Raw genomic sequence first — 22,138 nt, forward strand, 5'->3', positions numbered from 1 at the left:
TTCTTGACAAACTGACATCTTTAAAATTCTGTATCTGGTCGGGGCACACCTGCTCACATACCTTTAGCATACTCCTCTTTAAAAATGCTCCCTCTGAAAAACACTTGGAAGCGCGGGCGATTTCTTCAGCCACAATAAAGCTAGCTTTCACAGCTGAATCATTTTTTGCTGTGGCTTTTGTGAACATATTTTGCTGCCATTGCAGTCTGCTTTTCAATTCTTGAACAATTTGATTTTTTTCTTGGAGACTAGAGTTAGCATACTTCGCTCCATGTCTGGTGTCAAAATGCTGACGTAAATTGTATTCCTTCATTACCGACACTGTCTCGCCACACAGAAGACGTACCGGTTTTTCTCCTTGAAGTACAAACATGTATTCACTTTCCCATCGTTCTTTAAATTGCCTCCCCTCTGCATCAATTTTTCTCTTTTTGGACATTTTAGTTTATAAATTTTTAATTTGGGTTATCTATAGCTCTTTCTCAACTCCACAGGTAAGGGCCGATATGGAAACACTGCTATCTAGCGGCACAATGCCGTCCTTTCGCGGGTTACAAAATCAACATGCATTGTGGGAGATGTAGTTTTTGGTCAATGTACGCTGTAAGCATACTTTATTTTAAGACAATCATATGCCTTTTGAGCTCGCGCGGGCCACATAAAATGACAGGGCGGGCCGAACACGGCCCGCGGGCCTTTAGGTCGACACATGTGATTTAAAGGGACACACGAAACGGTATGTTTTTGCTCACCCTGAAAAGTGACAATTTTAACAAAAATATCTGTGGGGTATTTTGAGCTAAAACTTCACATGCACACTCTGGGGACAACAGAGACTTATTTTCAGGGTACCCGCGGGGTCTTAAAAGTATTGAAAAAGTCTTAAATTTGATCATCTCAAATTAAGGCCTTAAAAGCCTTGAATTTGGTATACAAAGTCTTGGATTTCGTTACAAAATTCGTTTTTAACATTGCATATTTAATGAACATTGTTTTATTTAAAGGTGCATTGCGCAACATTTCATGTTAAAAATACCCGTTTTTCCATTCTTAAACAATTGCCTGATGGGCTTAATGAGCCCTTCTCTGATCACTGCGATTGCCTCTATAATCCTGTACAGTAAAATAAATAAGAGGGATTCGGGACGGAATTTGAGACTGGGCGTGACGTCATGCGCGTTTACTCTCACCTGGCTATGTCTGGCAGGTTTGTGTATTCGCTGCCATTCTCCGTATCAGCGAAGACAACTTGAGCGACAAAAGCAGAAGATGGATTTAAAGAGACCGGCTTGTAGTCCATTCCAAACCCCAACGCAAACTCCACGTAAGACAGAAAAGAAAACTTTTGTGTAGTGCCACCAAAAGGGCCAAATTGGAGTCAGACAGGCGTCGGAATAAGACTAGTCAACATCAGGAAGGCTTTCAACAAATGGAGAGATCTCCGGTCTGCTCTAGGGCTCAAACGGGATTCTCAGTTGGCTTTTTACTTGATAAAACGGTAAGATATAGCCCAGTCTCTAATGTATGATACGGCAAATCTATGACTACAAATGACTATGCTTAAAATGTGTAATGCTTTAGCTGGTTGCAGTTTCACTTGTTGCCAGAGGGGGCATAGTTCTGCAAAAACTCAGACACTTGCGCTATGCACCTTTAAAGCATTATTTCTTTTTTTAAAGGTATTATAAAGGTAAAAAATTAAATGGAAAAATTGATTAAAGGGGGCAAATATTGTCCCTTAATGGCAAAGGTGAGATGCAGTCTAAGTGAAAGAGAGGGGGTTCGAGGGTGTACGGTACTCTAAAACATTGGAGAACCACGGAACTTAGGAAAAGGGATAATTATGTAGAACTGCACAAGTGCTACTGCTGAAGAGTGCAATGTCAATAATGTCTCATAAGGTTAATTGAATTGGCCTAGAGAGAATAATTATGATGACATTTTCAGTCTAAAGACTACATATAAAATAACTACCAAAAGTAAAGTAACTGCAGTTTGACTAAAAGTTGACACAAAATGCAAAGACTTTGTCAACTAAAACTATAAAAACAGAATGACTAAAATGTGATTAAGACCAATAAGCATTTTCATCTATAGATGAAGACTAAGACTAAATCAAAAATGGCTGCCAAAATTAACACTGGCCTACACACACGTGCACAATGCTGTTGCGTATGTATTAAATATGACTGATAATTTAAATAAAATGTTTTATTTAATTCAAGTAGCCTACTTGTACATGATTATATTCTAGGGTTTAAAACAGATTTGACATTTTCCCCTCATACTTCTGTCGGAATGGGTACAAAGTTAGCATTGAATTTCATTTGAAATGGTATTAAAAAGGTCTTAAAAAGCCTTGAATTTAAGTTGGAGTATCTTGGGGGCACCCTGTATTTTACATCTTGTAAAAAGGGGCATTATACCACCCTTTAATCCCTGTTTCGGGGGAAAAAAAGCAAATGATCTAAAGGTCTAAAAACTCCCATAAAAAAACAATTTACTCCAATTTACAATATTGTAAAATGCATTATGCAACAGTACACATTTCAAGCAGTAGTATAGATATAAAACCAATATCAATGTCATTACTCGATTTAAAGACAGTATAACATGAACAGCATTGCTGGAAAAAAATACATAATATTCATATACATAATATGTATCGAGTCATTTGAAATTAAATTGAGAATTGATCAATTTGGTAAAAAAATGTTTTAACTTGATTTGATTGATAAATCTTTATAATTTGATACAAAATGTCAGTGATTCTGCTCTATAATCCTATTTGAGTAGTTTCACAAATAGAATGTATTACATAATACAACATATAATAGGCTACAAAATATATTGGTATTCTGTTGGCAAGTAGTATGGTGATAATATCACTTATAATGTTTGGAAGCCATGTTATAGTATTTACTACTGTGTATCACGGTCCTAGTGTTTGAAAAATACTGCGGCACTGCATTTTGAGGCGATAATGCCTTAGCACTGCTATCTGATAAATTAACCACATTTCTTGGCCTTTATTATTTGTTAAACAGACTTAGCTGCCATGATTGGTCTTTCTTAGCATAACTAAGACCCAGCATGTCCTTGAACTGCTCCAAATCTTGTTTTTATAAACGATTCTTATCACTGTAACTGGCAGTGTAACTTTTGTTGTGTCCGTTTATGGAAAACAAGGCCTTATGAGCACTTAGAAGTTCAATACTGCAGAAAAAGCCTTATGACCAGCAAAGAAGTCTGATGACCTCCTCTCTCAAATTGATTTCAATTGATCGTATCTCTCTCACACTCTCTTTCTCTCTCTTTCTTTCTTTCTTTCTTTCTTTTTCTTTCTCTCTTTCTCTCTCTTTCTCTCACTCACTCTCTCTCTTTCTCTCTCTCACGCACACACACACACTCTCTCTCTCTCTCTCTCTCTCACACACACACACACACACACACACACACACACACACACACACACACACACACACACACACACACACACACACACACACACACACACACACACACACACACACACACACACTCTCTCACTCATTCATTCACTCTCTCACTCACTTAACAAAATAGCATGAAATGTTAGTATTTGCTTGTTTATTATTACTTGAATACTACATTTCTTGAAACAAAAGTGTTGGGGTTTGAAAAGGGGGACAATACAAACAAAGCAACAACAAACAATTCATATAGAATAGTAGGGATGGGAATTAGAAGGAATTTAAAGATGAACTGAACTGAAATTTGAGTAAAGGTGATATAACAAATGTATTTTATTTATTCTAATTGGTACAATTATTAAAATGGCAGAATTTGTTAAAAGGGATAAAAGGGGGTGGGGGGGTCATACTGTATTGCCTCTGGCTGTAGTAATGAATTGTATAGGGCTAAGTCAGCTGAGGTTACGATACATTTTCACAGGCTACCTTTGACAAGGAAACCAGCCCTCAAGTCATGGCTAGCTGCCTTAAAACTGTCTAGCCCTCCGACAGCCCCTGGATTTCGAGTCTGTGGTGAGCATTTTTTAGCGACAGACTATTTGGAGAGTTGTACTTTCGATACAACAGGTTCACTGGTGAGGGTTAAGTCCCTGATGTAGTTCACTGCACAGGAAGGGTTCGAAATCCTATTCCTCCTTCCCAAATGCCCCCTCGCCCAAAGAGTGAACTGCCGGTACGCTGTTAACCTAAACAGTCTAAACTAGCCTAGCACAGTCGCCAATTCGTAAAATACACTGTTACATACCTGCTACTTACGCCCGTTTCACACATACTCCGTGTGCGGTGCATATACGGTACAGGAGCAGCACGCGCTATAGTGCTTTCACATATGCTGCGTTTGCAGTGCGCTACTGATCCGCAGTTTCTGTGAGCCACAAAATCAAAAATGGCTAAGTAATTTTGATTTTATCCAAAACGTTAAATTTGACATTGTTTAACCCATACAAAAATGTAATATATGGCCATATATGTACTTATATTTTAAATAGCATGACATATATCTATAGGCTTCATATATTTGACTTATCTGAGAACACAATATATGCATGCTACATATATTAACATTTATGTGTCCAAACATGTGAAGAAAATATTTGAGTTCATCCATATATGATACCATATATCTGTTTATGTACATGAGATCCACTGGGAGGAGTCGGATCAAGATCCAAGGGGTGGAGATGGGTAGGATTAGGGGTGGGTTTAGGGATCAGGGGGTGGAGATGGGTAGGTTTAGGTATATGTAAGGTGGGAGGAGTTGGATCTGGATCCGACTCCTTCCCGTGCATTTCATGTTCTGCAGTGAGGACCATCTCCATTTTTGCTATATTTTGAAATATATGTTTCATATGTCTATGTGTTTTATATATATGAATTTTGCATATATTCTCATATAGGCAGCAGACATACATGGGCACTGACATTATATATGTAATTTACTTATATTGACATATATTGCATTTCTGTGGGAAGACATTGAAACAGTATGAAAATTTATTTTAATCATGATTCTTTGTTTTACATGTAGTTTCCCCCGATCCCCTCCCCAAAATATATTTTTTAAGGGGAAAAAATCATATATGATGGCATTTTGCAACTATTGAGACTATAATCATACTTTTTTGTTTTTCTTGAGCCTGTAATTTAGTAACTATAGAACACATTAACTTCTTTGCTTCTTTGCCTAATAGCCTTAACACAGGCTTTACTCCCTTCAAACTTAAATTACAATGTCACTGTTTCTGTCTCTGCAACTTCCCGAACACAAGAAATGAAATACATTCAGCCCAAGCAAAGGCTTTATTAGTTTGTCATATAAAGCGCTTCACAGCCTGTTACATATCACATACCCAACACTTTATTCGGCCTGGTGAACTATTTAATTAAAACGCTACCACAAGGCTTGTTTTCCTTTATTGGTTTGCCCTGAAGATATTTTGATGTTGAAAATGAAATTAAAAAGAGTGACGCATGATCATTGCGTTTTACAGTGAAATGAATGTTCAGTGTCTATATTGAAATCAACACATCAATAATTTATCTCTCTAGATTAACCCTCTGAGGTCTAAGCATTTTTTGGGGTCCTTGAGGTGTTCTGACATGCTCTGACATTTGTGCTTTTTTCAGTTATTTATAAACATGTTAATGGCAAAAGTGTAAATTCAATCTATATAGCACAAACGGGGCTACCGTAATATGTGAGCAACATGTATGAACATGTTTGTATTTTTTAGAGAATAATGTTTATGCGTGGTTATTGAAAAAACTAAAACTTAAATGTCTGAAATAAGGCCACAAAACACATACTAAATATGTGTCCACAAGACTTTTGACTAATGGGTGTTGTTGCCTAGAATTTTTGCTTCAAAATGATCTGAAAATCATCCTGCCTAATCATTTACACAAAACAATACATTGATTTAAATTTTATAAGACACCTTTTGTTTGGAAAGGCAATATGCGTGGAGGCGTGTTCACACCTGAGAAGACAAAGGCCGGATAATGTGCCACATACATAATGAGCTGCATATTAATTAGCCTTTCACACATGTGTGTCACAGGATCCCAAAGAATGCAAGGACAAAAGAAATTATCTATATATACATATTTTACAATTAGAAATTGTAACCAATTACAAATAGGTTACAATTACAGCAACAATTACAATTTTAACAATATTTCAAGTGTATTTCTTTGTAAAAAAAAGTATACATTTTATCATACGTATTAAAAAAGTTAAGGATTCATTAGTTTGAATATTGGAACAAACACTATAATAACATCTTAGTTGATAATTCAATATACCTACTTTATTTTTGACAAAACATCATATAGTATATTTAACTATGAGCAGAAATTGGTGAACAAAAGCGTACCTATTTAATGTGACAGAAGTCTTTTTTTACAGTCAAAACTTTATAATCTATCCAAAACTAATCACAAAATCTTGTCTAAACATTCATATTTAGTCTTTGTTACAATATTTGTAACATATTGTGTATGATATATTAGCATATACATGTGAATTTGCAGTTTGTTGCTTATACAGAAATTTTATTTCAAAATATTTTTAGTCTATTTTTACTCATCTTAGTAGGCTATATCAATATAGTTTGGATGTGTTCATGTAAACATAACGTTTACTAATGTAGGTGCGAGAGTGAATGAACGGCACAGACACGCGCTGTATAACTGTAGTAAACAAAGCGTGCGCGCGCCTGTGCCGTTCATTCATCATTTAGCCTACACACAGACACACAATTCATATTTAAACAGTCTTTTTGCGGTTTACAGTCAGACACTATTCAAAATATCGTGATTAGAACAAAGCACTTAAGAATAAATGACTTACTACATCAGCTGGATCCTTTGCTCCTCGAAATGAAACTACCAGCACTTCTGGTACATTTTCCAGGGTTATTAGATAGCGTATCCCTACACTGTGAGCAATAATACTGTGTTCACAGCTCTAGTAAGATACTTACTAAACACGATGCGTTTTATAATCCAGCTGGAGGGCGTTGGCATGTTTGAATGGCTTGCCTTAGATCATTTGCGTTTGAACACCGCGCGCTCTCCGTGGGCGTGGAACATTAACGCGTAATCAGGTATAATGAGCTGGAAAGAAAAAGACTGACATCTCTCTTTTCATACAGATTACATAAACTGAGAATATTTGTTTTTTATATAAATTAATTCATTTAAAAGAAGAGAGTTCAAGCTTCATTATGGAAAAACACTCGTGCCTGTATGACAAGTATTCGCGGAATTACAGTTAATTTTCGGACGCGTTCAGAATGGACTTAACTGACAGAAGAGAAGGCAGAACGCGCATCATGTTTGTTTTTCTTTATTTGGCGAAAAGCACAACACTTTGTTTTTATTGTGAGTATCCACAAAAAAATAGACACTTATCAGGATCTAATGATGTACAACACTTAATATGTAAGATCAAAATTAACAGAGTATTTTGAGTTTCTTTTGCACTGATAAGAAAAAAAGCGAGACTATCGACCTCAGAGGGTTAATATGCAAATTGGGATGCACCTTTAGTAGGGCTGGGAATCGAAAATCGATTATATACTTGTTATAAAATAAAAATTTTGTTTCCTTTGTGGGCATTTCAATATGACTTTAAACCATTGAAGCTTGAGACGACTCACACTGTTTTCTACATCCAGCTATATTGGATCTGTGCAATAATATTAGTCTAACATTCCTGCTGCCATCTTTATAATAACACTAATCAAACAACAGAAGCATGCATGAAAATACAGCCTGTCAAAATAGATGTGCATTAATTTAAATGCAGACTAACAGATTCACAGAAACAATTTTTTTGCATGACAATATTTTTGAATAGCTTTGACAAATAATTGCAAGAGCTATTGCAGATACTTGTCTACTTTTACTTTAGGCCTTGGAAAATGGTGAATACCTGTGATGTGACGTGTACCTCTTGAATTAGTGTGTGTGGTTATTCAGAGGCCGTAACATTGTTCGACACTGACTTCATAACACTCTCTCTCTCTCTCTCTCTCTCTCTCTCTCTCTCTCTCTCTCTCTCTCTCTCTCTCTCTCTCTCTCTCTCTCTCTCTCTCTCTCTCTCTCTCTCTCTCTCTCTCTCTCTCTCTCTCTCTCTCTCTCTCTCTCTCTCTCTCTCTCTCTCTCTCTCTCTCTGGTATCAGTTGTTTTGTGGGTCTGATTGGCTTCAGACCATGTTCTCCTCACATTACTGTTGCTTTCTAATGTGATGCATTAAATGAATTGGAGTGTGTTTGTTATTTACCTCCTAAAGCAAGTGGACTGGATTTTTCCAAGCGCAACACAAGAGCTGCATGTCAGAGATGCAATAAAATGAATAATGTGTGGTTTCTCAGTCAGAGCGTTGTCTACAAGCTTCATGTGAGTTATGGATGTTTATTTGGGAGCGTTTGCTGAAGGATCTTCTGTTTGTTGATTGGAATTTGAGAGGAGTTGCTCACTCACTCCCAGCTCTCTTGTGTCCTGCTACAGTTTGCTCACACATGGCTGTAAAAGGGCAGACTCGGAGAGAGAGAGAGAACTACCATCTGGTAGTTCTTAAAACCTCTGGAATGCTTTTGCTTTAGTAACACAACTAAACAAGCCATTCCTGCCCCCAACACACTCACACTCCGTCACACGCGTTTCCTCCAGGACTGTGGAAAATCCAGGTCGTCCTGCCATAATGCTTGAAGTAGTGGAGAATTAAAGTGCAAGAATTTCAATAAAAAATCAGTTGATGCCAAAACTGTCAGCGATTAATAAAATGTGCTTTATTATGTATGCAAAATGTATACTTTTCAAGGTTTCTTTAGATCGCTGATCTGCTTAGATATCTAATGTCACTGTTTAAGTGCCTTTGATTTGATACGAAAAACACAGAATAGGGGAATCCTAAAAAATGGAATTTGCTGTTTAATGTCGTGGAACGCGAATTTTAGATTTTAGAAAAAGTAAAGTTGCACACTTAAAGGGTTAATTCACCCAAAAAAGTAAAATTATGCCATTAATGACTCACCCTCATGTCGTTCCAAGCCCGTAAGACCTCCGTTCATCTTCGGAACACAGTTTAAGATATTTTAGATTCAGTCCGAGAGCTTTTTGTCCCTCCATTGAAAATCTATGTATGGTATACTGACCTTGTCCAGAAAGGCAATAAAGACATCATCAAAGTAGTCCATGTGACCTCAGTGGGTTAGTTAGAATTTTTTGAAGCATCGAAAATACATTTTGTTCCAAAAATAACTAAAACGACGACTTTATTCAGCATTGTATTCTCTTCCGGTTCTGTTGTCAATCCGATTTCATGAGTCCGCTGACGTAAGACGCTGCTGATGTGTGTCTGGTGCGCCTGAGCTTCGTTTACAGTCTGATGGAGACGCACGCTGTAAAGAAAACAATCTTTGCAAACATGTCTAAGGATTTCGACACAGAGGAAGACTTGCAATTTTTTTAACCAGACATATTTATTTGAACCCGAATACACGGACGCACCAGATAACACGTCAGCAGCGTCTTACGTCAGCAGCGTCACTGGCCTTGTGAACGCGGATTGACAACAGAACCGGAGTTGTATAATCACATAACAATATATTATAGTGTCTGTGAATATTAAAGCACAAAAAAGACTGCTATATAAATATGAAATCTGCATGTTCAGTATCTAATAATAATAATAATAATAATACTATGGCTAACAGGACGGCCGAGGGACGTGAGAGAACGGCGCGAGGCCGGTGGTGCGATTGCTAATGAGCAACACCTGTGAAGCACACCGGTCTCGCATCTCTCACGGAGGAGCGGAAGCATAAAGGAGGAGCGACGACGTTGATGATCGAGAGAGGAACAGGCCTGTGTTTTAGTTTTTGAATTTGTGTTTTATTTTAGCCAGCAGTCGTCCGCGAGGGGCTGCTGGCAGTCCTTTGTTTATTTTCGGTAGCCAGCAGTCGTCCGCGAGGGGCTGCTGGCGGTATTTTGGTTTGTTTGTTTTATTTTAAATAAAGTTTATTTGATTGTTCGCCGGTTCCCGCCTCCTTCTTCCCTGAAAATTGCTACAAATACAATTAAAATTCTTTAAGTCAATCACACAATTCTTCTTCCATTTTTTTATTTTAACAGTAAATATGTTGTGTAGCACTTTGTTTAAATTTAATTTAATTTAAAAAATAAATAGTTACTTTTCATACAATTTTCATTAAAAGTTAAATCCAGAAATAATAAAAGTCAATACAGAATTTCTGAAATAATTCAACATTTCATAGGGCCTTATTATTGTAAAAATTGAAATAAATTATGAATTCATTAGACATGCCTTTTTAATTAATACATTTAAATTTAAAATAAACAACAAAACAGAATCCAGAAAAAAAATAAACAACAAAACAGAATCCAGAAAAAAATAAACAACAAAACAGAATCCAGAAAAAAATAAAACTGAAGACACTGCATTTGGATTAAAACTGATTTTGCAGGGTGGGAAAATTGAACTTTTAATTCATTATTTAATTCATAATTCATTATTCATTAATAATTCATTATATTCATTATTATTTAATTTAAATTGTTCAAGTTTAATGATGATGATTTAATTAGACATGCCTTTTCATGACTTAAGTCATTTGACAATTAAAACGTAAAAAAAAAATGGAATCCAGAGAAATGAAACCAGTATATAAATAAAGTAAAATTTATAATAAAACAGAATTTGTAAACAGTCAAATGGGTTTCGTAGATGAAGCATGACATCTTGTACTCTTCCAGAGTGAGGAAGAGAGGAGGTAAAGTCATCACAGACTCTACTCACCCTGGACACCACCTATTTGAACTGTTACCGTCAAGACGGAGACTCAGATCACTGGCCATAAGAACATCTCGGCACAGGAACAGTTTCTTCCCACAGGCCATTTCCCTTCTGAACAGTTAACACTCCTCCCAAGGCATATGTCTTTAAGTGCAATACTCCCACTGTTTAGTGGTAATATCCTACAACTCAGATGATACTTATATTTAGATTTATTTATTATAATATTCAAAACACTGTAAATATGTTCATAATCTGTAAATCTGGAAATGTATATTCTGACTAAACCCAACTGTGATACTTTTATTCTCATATATTTATATTTTTATTCTTTATTCTTATAATTTGTAGTATTATGTTTTATGTTTCTTGTTGTATTTGTATAGTCCACTTGAAGCCTCAGCACCAAAACAAATTCCTTATGTGTGGAAGCACACTTGGCAATAAAGCTCTTTCTGATTCTGATTCTGATCTGATTGTATACAGTGAATTATCGGCAATTTAAATCATTCACTATTATATTAATTCAGACATGCTGTAATTCAGGCTTGTTTTAAAAAGGTTTGCATTTAGACTTATTGAAATGTAGGCCTATTATTCCTTGTTTCTAAATCTTCCATTTGTCTCTTGCCTTTATTCTGTTTGAAATGGCCTTCAGAGTCTGAGACTTCTTGTGTGTTAGGTGGGGTATTGTAATGAGTTCACTTTTAATTACAACGAGTGCCTCTTCTGCAGACATCCGGCACCCCGAGGAGCTCTCCTTACTGCGCAAACCCCGCGACCCCAAGAAGAAGAAGAAGAAGCTGGAGGAGGCGGAGGAGGAGGCGCTGGAGCTGGAGGGACCTCTGCTCACTCCTGGATCAGGTACATCATCATCCCCATCATCATCTTCATGTGTCCTCGGACTAAATATACGTCTGAGGATGTTAATGCAGGAACCTCTCTGTCGAGTGAGACACGAGGAAGCTCTAAATAATGACTCAAACTCGGAACTCATTACAATAAGGTACTTTAGCTAACAATACTTCTTCAGCATTAATTAATCTTAGGTAATATTTATTAATATTAATAATATAAATTTTACTTATATATTATTATAATCAAAGGTTGGGTTTGTTGACATTAGTTAATGCACTGTGAACTTACATTAACAAACAATGAACACCTGTATTTTTATTAACTAACATTAACAATGAGCAATACATTTGTTACAGTATTTATTAGTTCATGTTAGTTAATACATTAACTAATGAACCTTATTGTAAAGTGTTACTTGTTTACTTTAGGAAATAGTTTTGTTCCAAATCCTAGCGTGTTGCCTACATACAGTGGTGCTCAGAATTAATGGCACCCCTGGTAAATATAATCAAAAATGCCTGTAAAAAATAAATCTGCATTGTTTATCCTTTTGATCTTTCATTAAAAAAATTGCAAAAATCTAACCTTTCATTGAAGTAAAATAATTGAAATCTAACCTTTCATTGAAGTAAAATAATTGAAATCACATTATGAAATAAATGTTTTTCTACAAAATAAGTGGCACCCCTAGAATTTTTAACGAGTAAAATATCTCTGAAGTATGTTCCCATTAATATTTACCCATCACAATGAGTAAAACCAAAGAATATAGTTCTGATGTGCATCAAAAGATTGCTGAGCATCACAAAATAGAAAGTGGCTGTAAGAAAATAGCTAAAGAATTGAAAATCCCCATTTTGACCATCAGGGAATAATTAAGAAGTTCCAATCAACTAAAGATGTTACGAATTAGTGGCTCTTCCACTTTTATGGTTTTATTGTCATTTTTAGCAAGAAATTTGTATTGTAGTAATTAAATAATCACTAAGTCCATCATTAGACCATTATGCTGCTTAAGGGCCATTCACACAGAATGCGTTTTTGCTGATAAAAATGCAAGACGCAGGTCAGTGGAACGAAAAAATGGTCTAGTTGAGCTTATTTTAACTTGTGCAGCTCGTTTTCAGAACTGAAAAAGACATGAGTTCCGCGGTTAACCCTCTGAGGTCGCGCGATAGTCTCGCTTTTTTTCTTATCAGTGCAAAAGAAACTCAAAATACTCTGTTGATTTTGATCTTACATATTAAGTGTTGTACATCATTAGATCCTGATAAGTGTCTATTTTTTTGTGGATACTCACAATAAAAACAAAGTGTTTTGCTTTTCGCCAAATAAAGAAAAACAAACCTGATGCGCGTTCTGCCTTCTCTTCTGTCAGTTAAATCCATTCTGAAACGCGTCCGAAAATTAACTGTAATTCCGCGAATACTTGTCATACAGGCACGAGTGTTTTTCCATAATGAAGCTTGAACTCTCTTCTTTTAAATGAATTAATTTATATAAAAAACAAATATTCTCAGTTTATGTAATCTGTATGAAAAGAGAGAGATGTCAGTCTTTTTCTTTCCAGCTCATTATACCTGATTACGCGTTAATGTTCCACGCCCACGGAGAGCGCGCGGTGTTCAAACGCAAATGATCTAAGGCAAGCCATTCAAACTACTATTGTTATATACTACTATTATAACTATTGTCACATTAAATAGGTACTCTTTTGTTCACCAATTTCTGCTCATAGTTAAATATACTATAGTATGATGTTTTGTCAAAAATAAAGTAGGTATTGAATTATCAACTAAGATGTTATTATAGTGTTTGTTCCAATATTAAAACTAATGAATCCTTACCTTTTTTAATACGTATGATAAAATGTATACTTTTTACAAAGAAATACACTTGAAATATTGTTAAAATTTTAATTGTTGTTGTAATTGTAACCTATTTGTAATTGGTTACAATTTCTAATTGTAAAATATGTATATATAGATAATTTCTTTTGTCCTTGCATTCTTTGGGATCCTGTGACACACCTGTGTGAAAGGGCTAATTAATATGCAGCTCATTATGTATGTGGCACATTATCCGGCCTTTGTCTTCTCAGGTGTGAACACGCCTCAACGCATATTGCCTTTCCAAACAAAAGGTGTCTTATAAAATTTAAATCAATGTATTGTTTTGTGTAAATGATTAGGCAGGATGATTTTCAGATCATTTTGAAGCAAAAATTCTAGGCAACAACACCCATTAGTCAAAAGTCTTGTGGACACATATTTAGTATGTGTTTTGTGGCCTTATTTCAGACACTTTAAGTTTTAGTTTTTTCAATAACCACGCATAAACATTATTCTCTAAAAAATACAAACATGTACATGCATGTTGCTCACATATTACTGTAGCCCCGTTTGTGCAATATAGAGTGAATTTACACCTTTGCCATTAACATGTTTATAAATAACTGAAAAAAGCAAAAATGTCAGAGCATGTCAGAACACCTCAAAGACCCCAAAAAACCCTTAGACCTCAGAGGGTTAAAGACGTCTGTCTAGTGCATTTACATTGAAAAACAATGGAAGTTGTGTAGTGGAATGGAAAAACACGTTCTGTGTGAACTAAATAATGGTTAGTTTTGTTTGTTTGTTTTTTAATCAAAAAGCATGTATAATCAATTGAAATCATGAAACCGTTTAACAGCAATTTATTAAAAGTTGAACAAATATTTATTTTTAGGGACCTATGAAATTTTTTCTAAAATTTTTACCCAAATTCTATATTATTTTTCCAAACTTCTGTGTTTTCCTTTATTTTTCTAGATTCAGTATAAATTGTAAATTTTATAATCGAAAAGCATGTCTAATAAATTAAATGTTACATTCTTTTACATCAATGAAATGCCTTCATTTGGTTACAACTATTTAAAAATAAAATAAATTTGAATTTAATCCATTCTTCCAGAAAAATTTAAATAGGTAACACAGAATTTCAGAAAAAATTTGAATCTGCAATGAACTCCTTCATTGGATTTTCATAGGGCCGAGCACAAATGTGAAATGTTCAGTGTTATGGGTTTCCTAAAAAAAGCATTAAAAACAACAATCATAAGTGGCCAAACAACTCAACCTAAATTAATTTTATAGAGTTTGACATTAGAATAATAGTAACAGCACTCCTCTCTTCAACAAGCCACACAACTCTAGTTCATATCTGTAGCACAGGTGGGGTTGCATGCTAAAGTACTGAATTGGGTTTAGTTCGAATTGCAAACCCAAAGTACGCTTAATGCAAAGTGATGGTTGACAGAAGCGACTCTGATTGTCTCGCCACATCGCGTTGCTTGTTTGCAGCGTAGACAGAGTTTGATGGTTTAAAACCCATGAAGCTCCATAATGTGTGGTTGAAGAGCAGGAAAACAAAAGGGTGGTTGTGTTGAAATAGTGCTGAAATGAGAAATGTGTGGGTTGAGAGTAGCATATCATTTGCAGGCCTGCAGCCCTCGCTCTAACTTCGAAGCGTGAATGGTTTAGATTCCACACATATTTGGTCACTCTGCCATTTTGAAACCAAGCAGTCAGATGCATCCCCACACATGATGTGCGTAAATCCATTTAAGATGCACAGAGGACAGTCTCCAGGTCTACATGAATAGGGTCTATTGTCCCGGTGCAATGCATCCCCCATGCAAACTCAAAACGCCTGTGTCTAAGATCTGTTCTCCACTTGTTTCTTCAATACAACCATGTAACCTTACAATGACCCTCGTTAAATTAGTGCATGAGTGCTGATGTTTTGGGGCTATAAAGACTGGTTTTTACTATGGGTGTAACAATATATCGCAATACAAAAATGCAACAATATGTATCGTGGATAGTTCACCCAGTTTTCAGAGTTTTAGTGTCAGTACTACATTAATATAATACTATCAGGGTTTCCGTTGTCCGGTAATTACGGACATTGGCCGGGAAAAAAATGAAATGTCTGACAAAATTAAATCTCTCCGGTCAAATTGTCTGATTAAAATTGCCTAATAATCCCGCCCCCCTAACACAATCTGAATTTGAGAATATGCCTAAAATGTATAAAGGAAAAATACACTGACCTTTTGCTATGTTATAAAGGAACAGGCTCTACCGTTTGAAAGTTATTAAAAAACATCGCATGCTGCATTTCAAATAAAGCGCACGCCTAAAATGGCTGTAATATAGACCTAAACAACGAACGATTGAGTGAGACGTTTCAAATATGGCCAGGCCCAGGCAGACTAGCCTTAAAAGCTTTTTTCAGAGGCCAGACGCGACGGACGATGGTGAATCAGGAACGCGTGAAGCCTCGGATGTCCAGAGCCAGACAGCTCCACAGCCACCGGACGTTCATGTTTTTTTCCGTTTATTTGAAAGTTAGGCTAGTGGCGGCTCGTCAATAGAGGGCGCTGGGGCGCCGCCGTCCCTGGTCACTGCGTCCCTGGCAAATCAGAATTTGATACATGTTATTTTATCCAATCTGATTGGTTCTTGTCACCTATCATTCAACTTTACGCTCTTGGGCCACTACTGAGAGTGTGCAGGCGACTTCGACAAAACCTTGCTAGGCTGATCACTTTCGTAGAGATAATGGCAGCAGTTAAACCAAATTTAACCCGTCATTGATTTACAAAAAAACCCTTTCACAAGGCGTTCGCTGGAAGAAAAAAAAAAAAGGATAAAGGGTCTCGGACCGGACTAACCCGATTTACAAATCCGGCAGCAGCCAGTGACAGAGGACGAGCTTCACCCGGAGCTTCACCCGCGCTTGTCATAAGAAACGTGTCGGCACTAAAGTTATGTGGACAATAACGGGGGTAAGAGACCTCAAACAGCTATCTGAAATTTACTTTCGCCAGCCACCACTGCAAACATGTTGCATTCTATACGACCTGATTATAAGTTACATAGCCTGCCTCCAGTTTTCCTCAACTTGACTAATTAAGAGGCAATATTTGACCGGCATATCATCAAAATGTCCGTAAAACGAAACCTCTGCCGGTCACTTTGACCGGCACCATTTTTTTATCGGCACCATTTTTTTCTAGCGGAAACTCTGAATACTATATGCTACTATATGAATATAATGTATAATAATGCAATGGGGGAATATTTGTGGATCCTGATAATGCCAAATGTCTGATGTTACCAGTAAAAAGTGGACTTTATTATTTCAAATATATCTAGTCAGTGACAGAGTGCAAGCATGTTCATCTAAAATAATTCTGCATTTTCAGCTTCAGAATCATGCATATTGTTATTCTGTTGTCTCTATTGTCCTGTGCTTTGGGTTTCCAGCACCAAATCCAAACCTATTCATTTACCCCCACAATGAAATACCAAATTTAGCATATTAATAAACAGGAAATTTTTGTTTACCTTTTACCATATTTCTTGGAGTATCGCAATAATATCGAATCGTGACATGAGGGTATCGTTATACCGCTAGTTTTTACTGCACAAAGCCTCTTTTAGAATGGAGAAATGAAACGGGAGCCATTCTGGGCCACAACAAGTAATGAGCCGAAGACCCTCCGCTTGAACCGCTCTCAGAGGGACTTATTTCAGTCGCTGTGATAAGATTCACTTTGATAACGGCATGAGTAGAACACCAGCTCCACCCAGAAGTATTTGTGTTCCTTTCCCTTCTTCTCTACGGATCTTCAGTCGATACCATCAGCTCTGGAAGTACAGGCTCTGTCTTCATTTGTGTTCGGTGTCTGAACTTTCTCCAATGCTACTGTTGGTCACTTTTACACAAAATGGGGTAAATTTGGTTTCCCATATACCAGTCAGTTTGGAATAATATTAAGCAGCAGATCATAATATCAGAGTGATTTCTGAAGGATTATGTGACACTGAAGACTGGAGTAATGATGCTGAAAATTAAGCTTTGATCACAGGAATAAAATACATTTTACAATATATTCACACATATAATCAGTTATTTAAAATGGTAATTATTTTTCAAAATGTATTATGTTTTACACAAAAATATAAAGTAGCAAAATAATTTTTTTATTTTATTTTAAATCAATAAGAACAATTAATAATAATAGAGCATAAATAATAAGTGAGCAGCAAATCAACATATCAATGATTTCTGAAGAATCATGTGACACTGAAGACTGGAGTAATGATGCTGGAAATTCAGCTTTGATCACGAATAAATTACATCTGAAAACTTATTACGTCAGTTATTTTAAATTGTAATATTTCATAATGTTACAGTTTTACTGTATTTTTGATCAAATAAATGCAGCCACAAGAGACCTTTTCTTTCTTTTTTTGAGATTTTAGTTATTTTCTTCTTGAAACGGTTGTTACATCTATTCTAATGTCTTGTCTCACTTTGCATGTTAACACTTTCCTTTCCTCCAAGCTGTAAATCTCTTTAATATATCCTTTCATTCCCCCTCTTTCTCTCTTTGTTGTTTTCTTTTCTACATTTCCTCTCATTCCTCAAGCCTCTGAGATACTATACATTGGACCGGTAAAAGGTAAGGTTTCCTGTTTTCCTGGTTTCCCACATTGCTTCCTTCACCTCCCTTCACCTCAGCTGGAGAAGTCACATGACCACTGCAGAAATCCCTGGCTCTGGTCACATGACTCTCTGCTTCAGTTGCACCTCAGCTGACGAGGGTCATGAGATGAGCTTTTGCCCAAACAGTGCATTTGCTTATAGGTTCACAGTTTGATCTTACTTTGTCCTAAAATCTCTATAAAATTAGAGATAAAAGAATTAAAGGTCAAGTCAAGGAGCCACACTAAACGGTTGTGATGCTCAGGATTTTGTAATTTTTTAACCCCAGCCAACAGTGATATTGATTATTCAAGCTTTTATCAGGAGCTCACCATCACTGGTTATAAAAACAAACAGGCTTACACAAAATGCCACCATATACGGATGCATAGGAACATAGCTATTCCCTAAAGAGCTTTATTGAGGAAAACACCCTTGTGAAGAGAGTGGATGGGAGAGCATGTGTTTAAACTGAATGGTTTTTCTTTGAATTCTTTTCTTTTATTTCATTGGAGCATTTGGAAGGAAATACCAGTGCTTGCAAGCCAACAAAAAATGGTCCCACTTTATATTAAGTGGCTTTAAGTACTATGTACTTCCATCGAAAAATAAGTACAATGTACTTATTGTGTTCATGTTGTATTGTAAAACACTTGTGCTGCTATTGAAGTGTGATACTGGTAAGGTTAGGGACAGGTGTGGTGGTATGGGTGGGTTAAGGTATCAGGGAAGGTCAACAATGTAATTACAGATGTAATTACATGCAGGTATTTTCAAAATATAAGTACAATGTAAAAACATGTATGTACACAATACGTTCATTGTATTAAATGATTAATTTCAGTGTAAGAACATAGCACTTAAAGCCACTTAATATAAAGTGAAGAAAGGTTGTGGAAAAAGGTTGTGGAAAAGTCAAATGATAGGAAAGTTGTAAAGCCAAGTACACAGGGAAATTGATAGTAAGATAAAGGAACGATCACAAACTTAGAATGCAAAAAAAAAACACTCAGTATGCAAATACTATTGCACACTTAAAGCTGCCACATTATGGCATACAAAATATCTATGGACACTGCAACGGTCATAAAGATGTTACACACTGTGGTGTCTTTAAAAAAACAGCAACATAATTTAACATATAATTCATCCAAAATTTTCAAAATATGTGATCTACTTTACTGCCATACTGCAATTCTGCAGATCTTTGATGCTTTCATTCTTTTAATTCAGCTAAGAGGTCATGCTGATCTTGCAAACTTGACCAAACTTGAACTTTGGAAATCAAGGAAATTTGCATGAGCTTGTGTTTCCGGTCTCTCACATTGGCATGTGTATGAATGGAAGTAAGTGGAATAAAATGTGCAGTGTTTGTGGCTCTCAAGGCTAAGATGAAAGTCCCCAGCAACTGGTTTCATTGGTGCTGAATCTCCAAAACCACAGAAAAAGAAATAATTTTTTTCTTAGTTGTGACATGAAAATGCCATGACAGATTGTCGTACTGTGGACTGCACACAAAACTAGTTAGCAGTGTAGTCTGATTCACAAACACTTATTTGATGATTGTGATGACTGCCTTGCAAACAGTAATTATCTAATTGATTAGCAAAAAGTTTGACATCTGAGCGGGTGAACATTCCTCCTCACTTACTCAATTATTTTAAATGTTCCTACAGACATGATCCTTGTGTTTGTGGATTGGGAGTTATTTGAGCATTCCTAAACAGTGTGTAGAGTCGAGTAAACATCCTAACGCTGCTGACGGTCAGGCTTCCTCAGTCCCTGATGGGAGTGAAACCCTCTAGTGACCTTGAGTTTCTGAGAACGCCTGTGAGGCCTTCCTCATGTCTCTCCCTTTTCTCATGACCTCAAGCTCTTCCTTTCCCTCTTCACGACTGTGGCCTCCCACTGCCGCATAACTGGCTTTGCTTCAACGCTTCTGTTTTACTCGCTCTGTGATTGCTCGCTTAAGTGGTTAGAGAAAAATGTGTAGTGTAACTGTTTTTTTCTGATTTATGACCATAAACAAGTTTAAAAAGTTGAGGAATGATGGTGTCTTCCCAAAAAAATTATATCTTTGCACAACTAGTTTATTTTTGCATTGCATTATTGCTCACACAATCCAATTTTAGTGATAATGTCTAAGGACAGGTGTTTTGTGTGGGCTGCCTGTAGTTTAAAATGATGTATGTGTAATTTTTTATTTGCCAAAATCACATTTCTTTTAACATGATGTAACTAAAGGTAATGCCCTCTTTTAAAAAGTTCAAATTATTAAATGTGTTAATTTTTTAATACAGTAAAGGCCTTTCTCAGCTTTGATATTCCTAGTTTTTTGTAGTGTTTACAAACCTTTTCTTGACTATTTTTAATGCTCAGGAACTATGACTATACATAAACGGACCAATCACAAATATTTCAACAATAATCTACACAGTTTCATTAAGTGCAACTCCTTCAGCTGTGATTTATATTCACAAAATACTACAGCCTCTCATACCTTTGTGCTATTATATACGGTTGCTGCATACAGTATATTAAGGACACTTAAACTCATTAAAGCTTTGTTTTATCAATCTTGTTCATTAAGTGTCTTTAAATTATGTTGCAATTTGTCTCAATGGGTGCTTATACACAGAAGCTGGTGAACAGCTGATACAATATCACGTATTTTCGCACAGCTAAAATGCTGCATTGACCACTTAACATCCAGAAGTCTATTTAATAACCAACTGAACCTGTTGAGGATAAGGGGAAATTGCTCCAGTCGTCCTGTAGGCATTGCCTGGAATGTTTAAAGAATTATGAGCACTAATGTACTGAATGTGTTAATGATCTGTGATGATAACAACCACTGTATTGGTTCACTCACTGTCTGAGACCCATCTGAATGTTCAATCTCTGGGTTCATAGAGATGTCAGTCCCCTCTTTAACCCCTCATGCTGCTGGTTGTGCACGCGCAAAGTTGAATTCTGTGTTTTATCAGGAATGTACAGTCATGTGAATGATTGTGTGAACAACAGTTTTATTGCATTTTTCAGTCATTGGATTTGGTTACACGTATCTGGCTAAGAGTGGGCGGTATGACAAAATATTAGTCTTAATTATTTTATTTTAATTAGTCTTAGTTATGTTTGCCAAAAATATTCAACCCAATTCAAATGTTTGTTTTATGACAATAAAAAAAATGTCAATTTAATCTAGTTTATTATTATAATCTGAGCAAAAGAGCGCTCAGTGTTCAGCGAGTGAAAAAATATCTATGCTAAAATTATACTTAACCTCTAACACACACACACACACACACACACACACGCACACACACGCTGGCGAGTAAAAACAAAGAATTTATTAGCCAATGGCTAATGATAGAAATTATTTAGTCGCCCAGATTGAAGATTTAGCTGCATTGTAGAGGGTTAAATTTTTTCTCTCTTTTGACCAATGTAATCAATTCTTTCAATATTTTTCCCTGTTTTGTAAAATCATTGACATTGTATAGAATATTGAAGCAAACGCAAAGGCAGAAATAATATTTTTTGGTAGTTTCAGTACTAAAGAAGTTTACACACAACTATGATGACTTCCCCTTCTGAGAACCCCGGAAATGTGAAAAGGGTCAAATTGCAACTGTTTGAAGAACACAAATAACCTACATTTACACCGTTTACAAAACTAAATCGTACTCTATTGGTTTCGTACTCTACATATTTCTCTTGTTGCGTAATATATTAGGGCTTTGAAACGATTAACCGCATTCAAAAATAAACAGTCTGTACTGTGTATAATTATTTTGTATATATAAATACACACATGCATGTATATATTTATATATAAAATGTATTAAATTATTTATATATATATATATATATATATATATATATACATACAGTATATGCATGCAAA

General features: G+C 35.9%; 1 protein-coding gene across 4 annotated transcripts in view; it reads left to right on the forward strand.

Moving 5' to 3' along the window:
* Positions 1-22,138, forward strand: part of fermt2 (FERM domain containing kindlin 2) — a 101,467-nt gene that overhangs the window by 54,600 nt on the left and 24,729 nt on the right. For 2 of the 4 annotated variants that reach the window (XM_077238577.1, XM_077238578.1), the window contains exons 4-5: positions 11,572-11,700; positions 18,176-18,208. In XM_077238577.1, the coding sequence (XP_077094692.1) occupies positions 11,572-11,700; positions 18,176-18,208 (162 nt within the window). The remainder of the gene's footprint in view (positions 1-11,571; positions 11,701-18,175; positions 18,209-22,138) is intronic. The other 2 variants (XM_077238580.1, XM_077238579.1) reach the window with 1 other exon arrangement.

Source organism: Siphateles boraxobius, unplaced genomic scaffold (assembly GCF_051911475.1).
Source record: "Siphateles boraxobius isolate OS27281-9 unplaced genomic scaffold, OSU_SipBor_1 22, whole genome shotgun sequence".
NCBI classification, from domain to species: domain Eukaryota; kingdom Metazoa; phylum Chordata; class Actinopteri; order Cypriniformes; family Leuciscidae; genus Siphateles; species Siphateles boraxobius.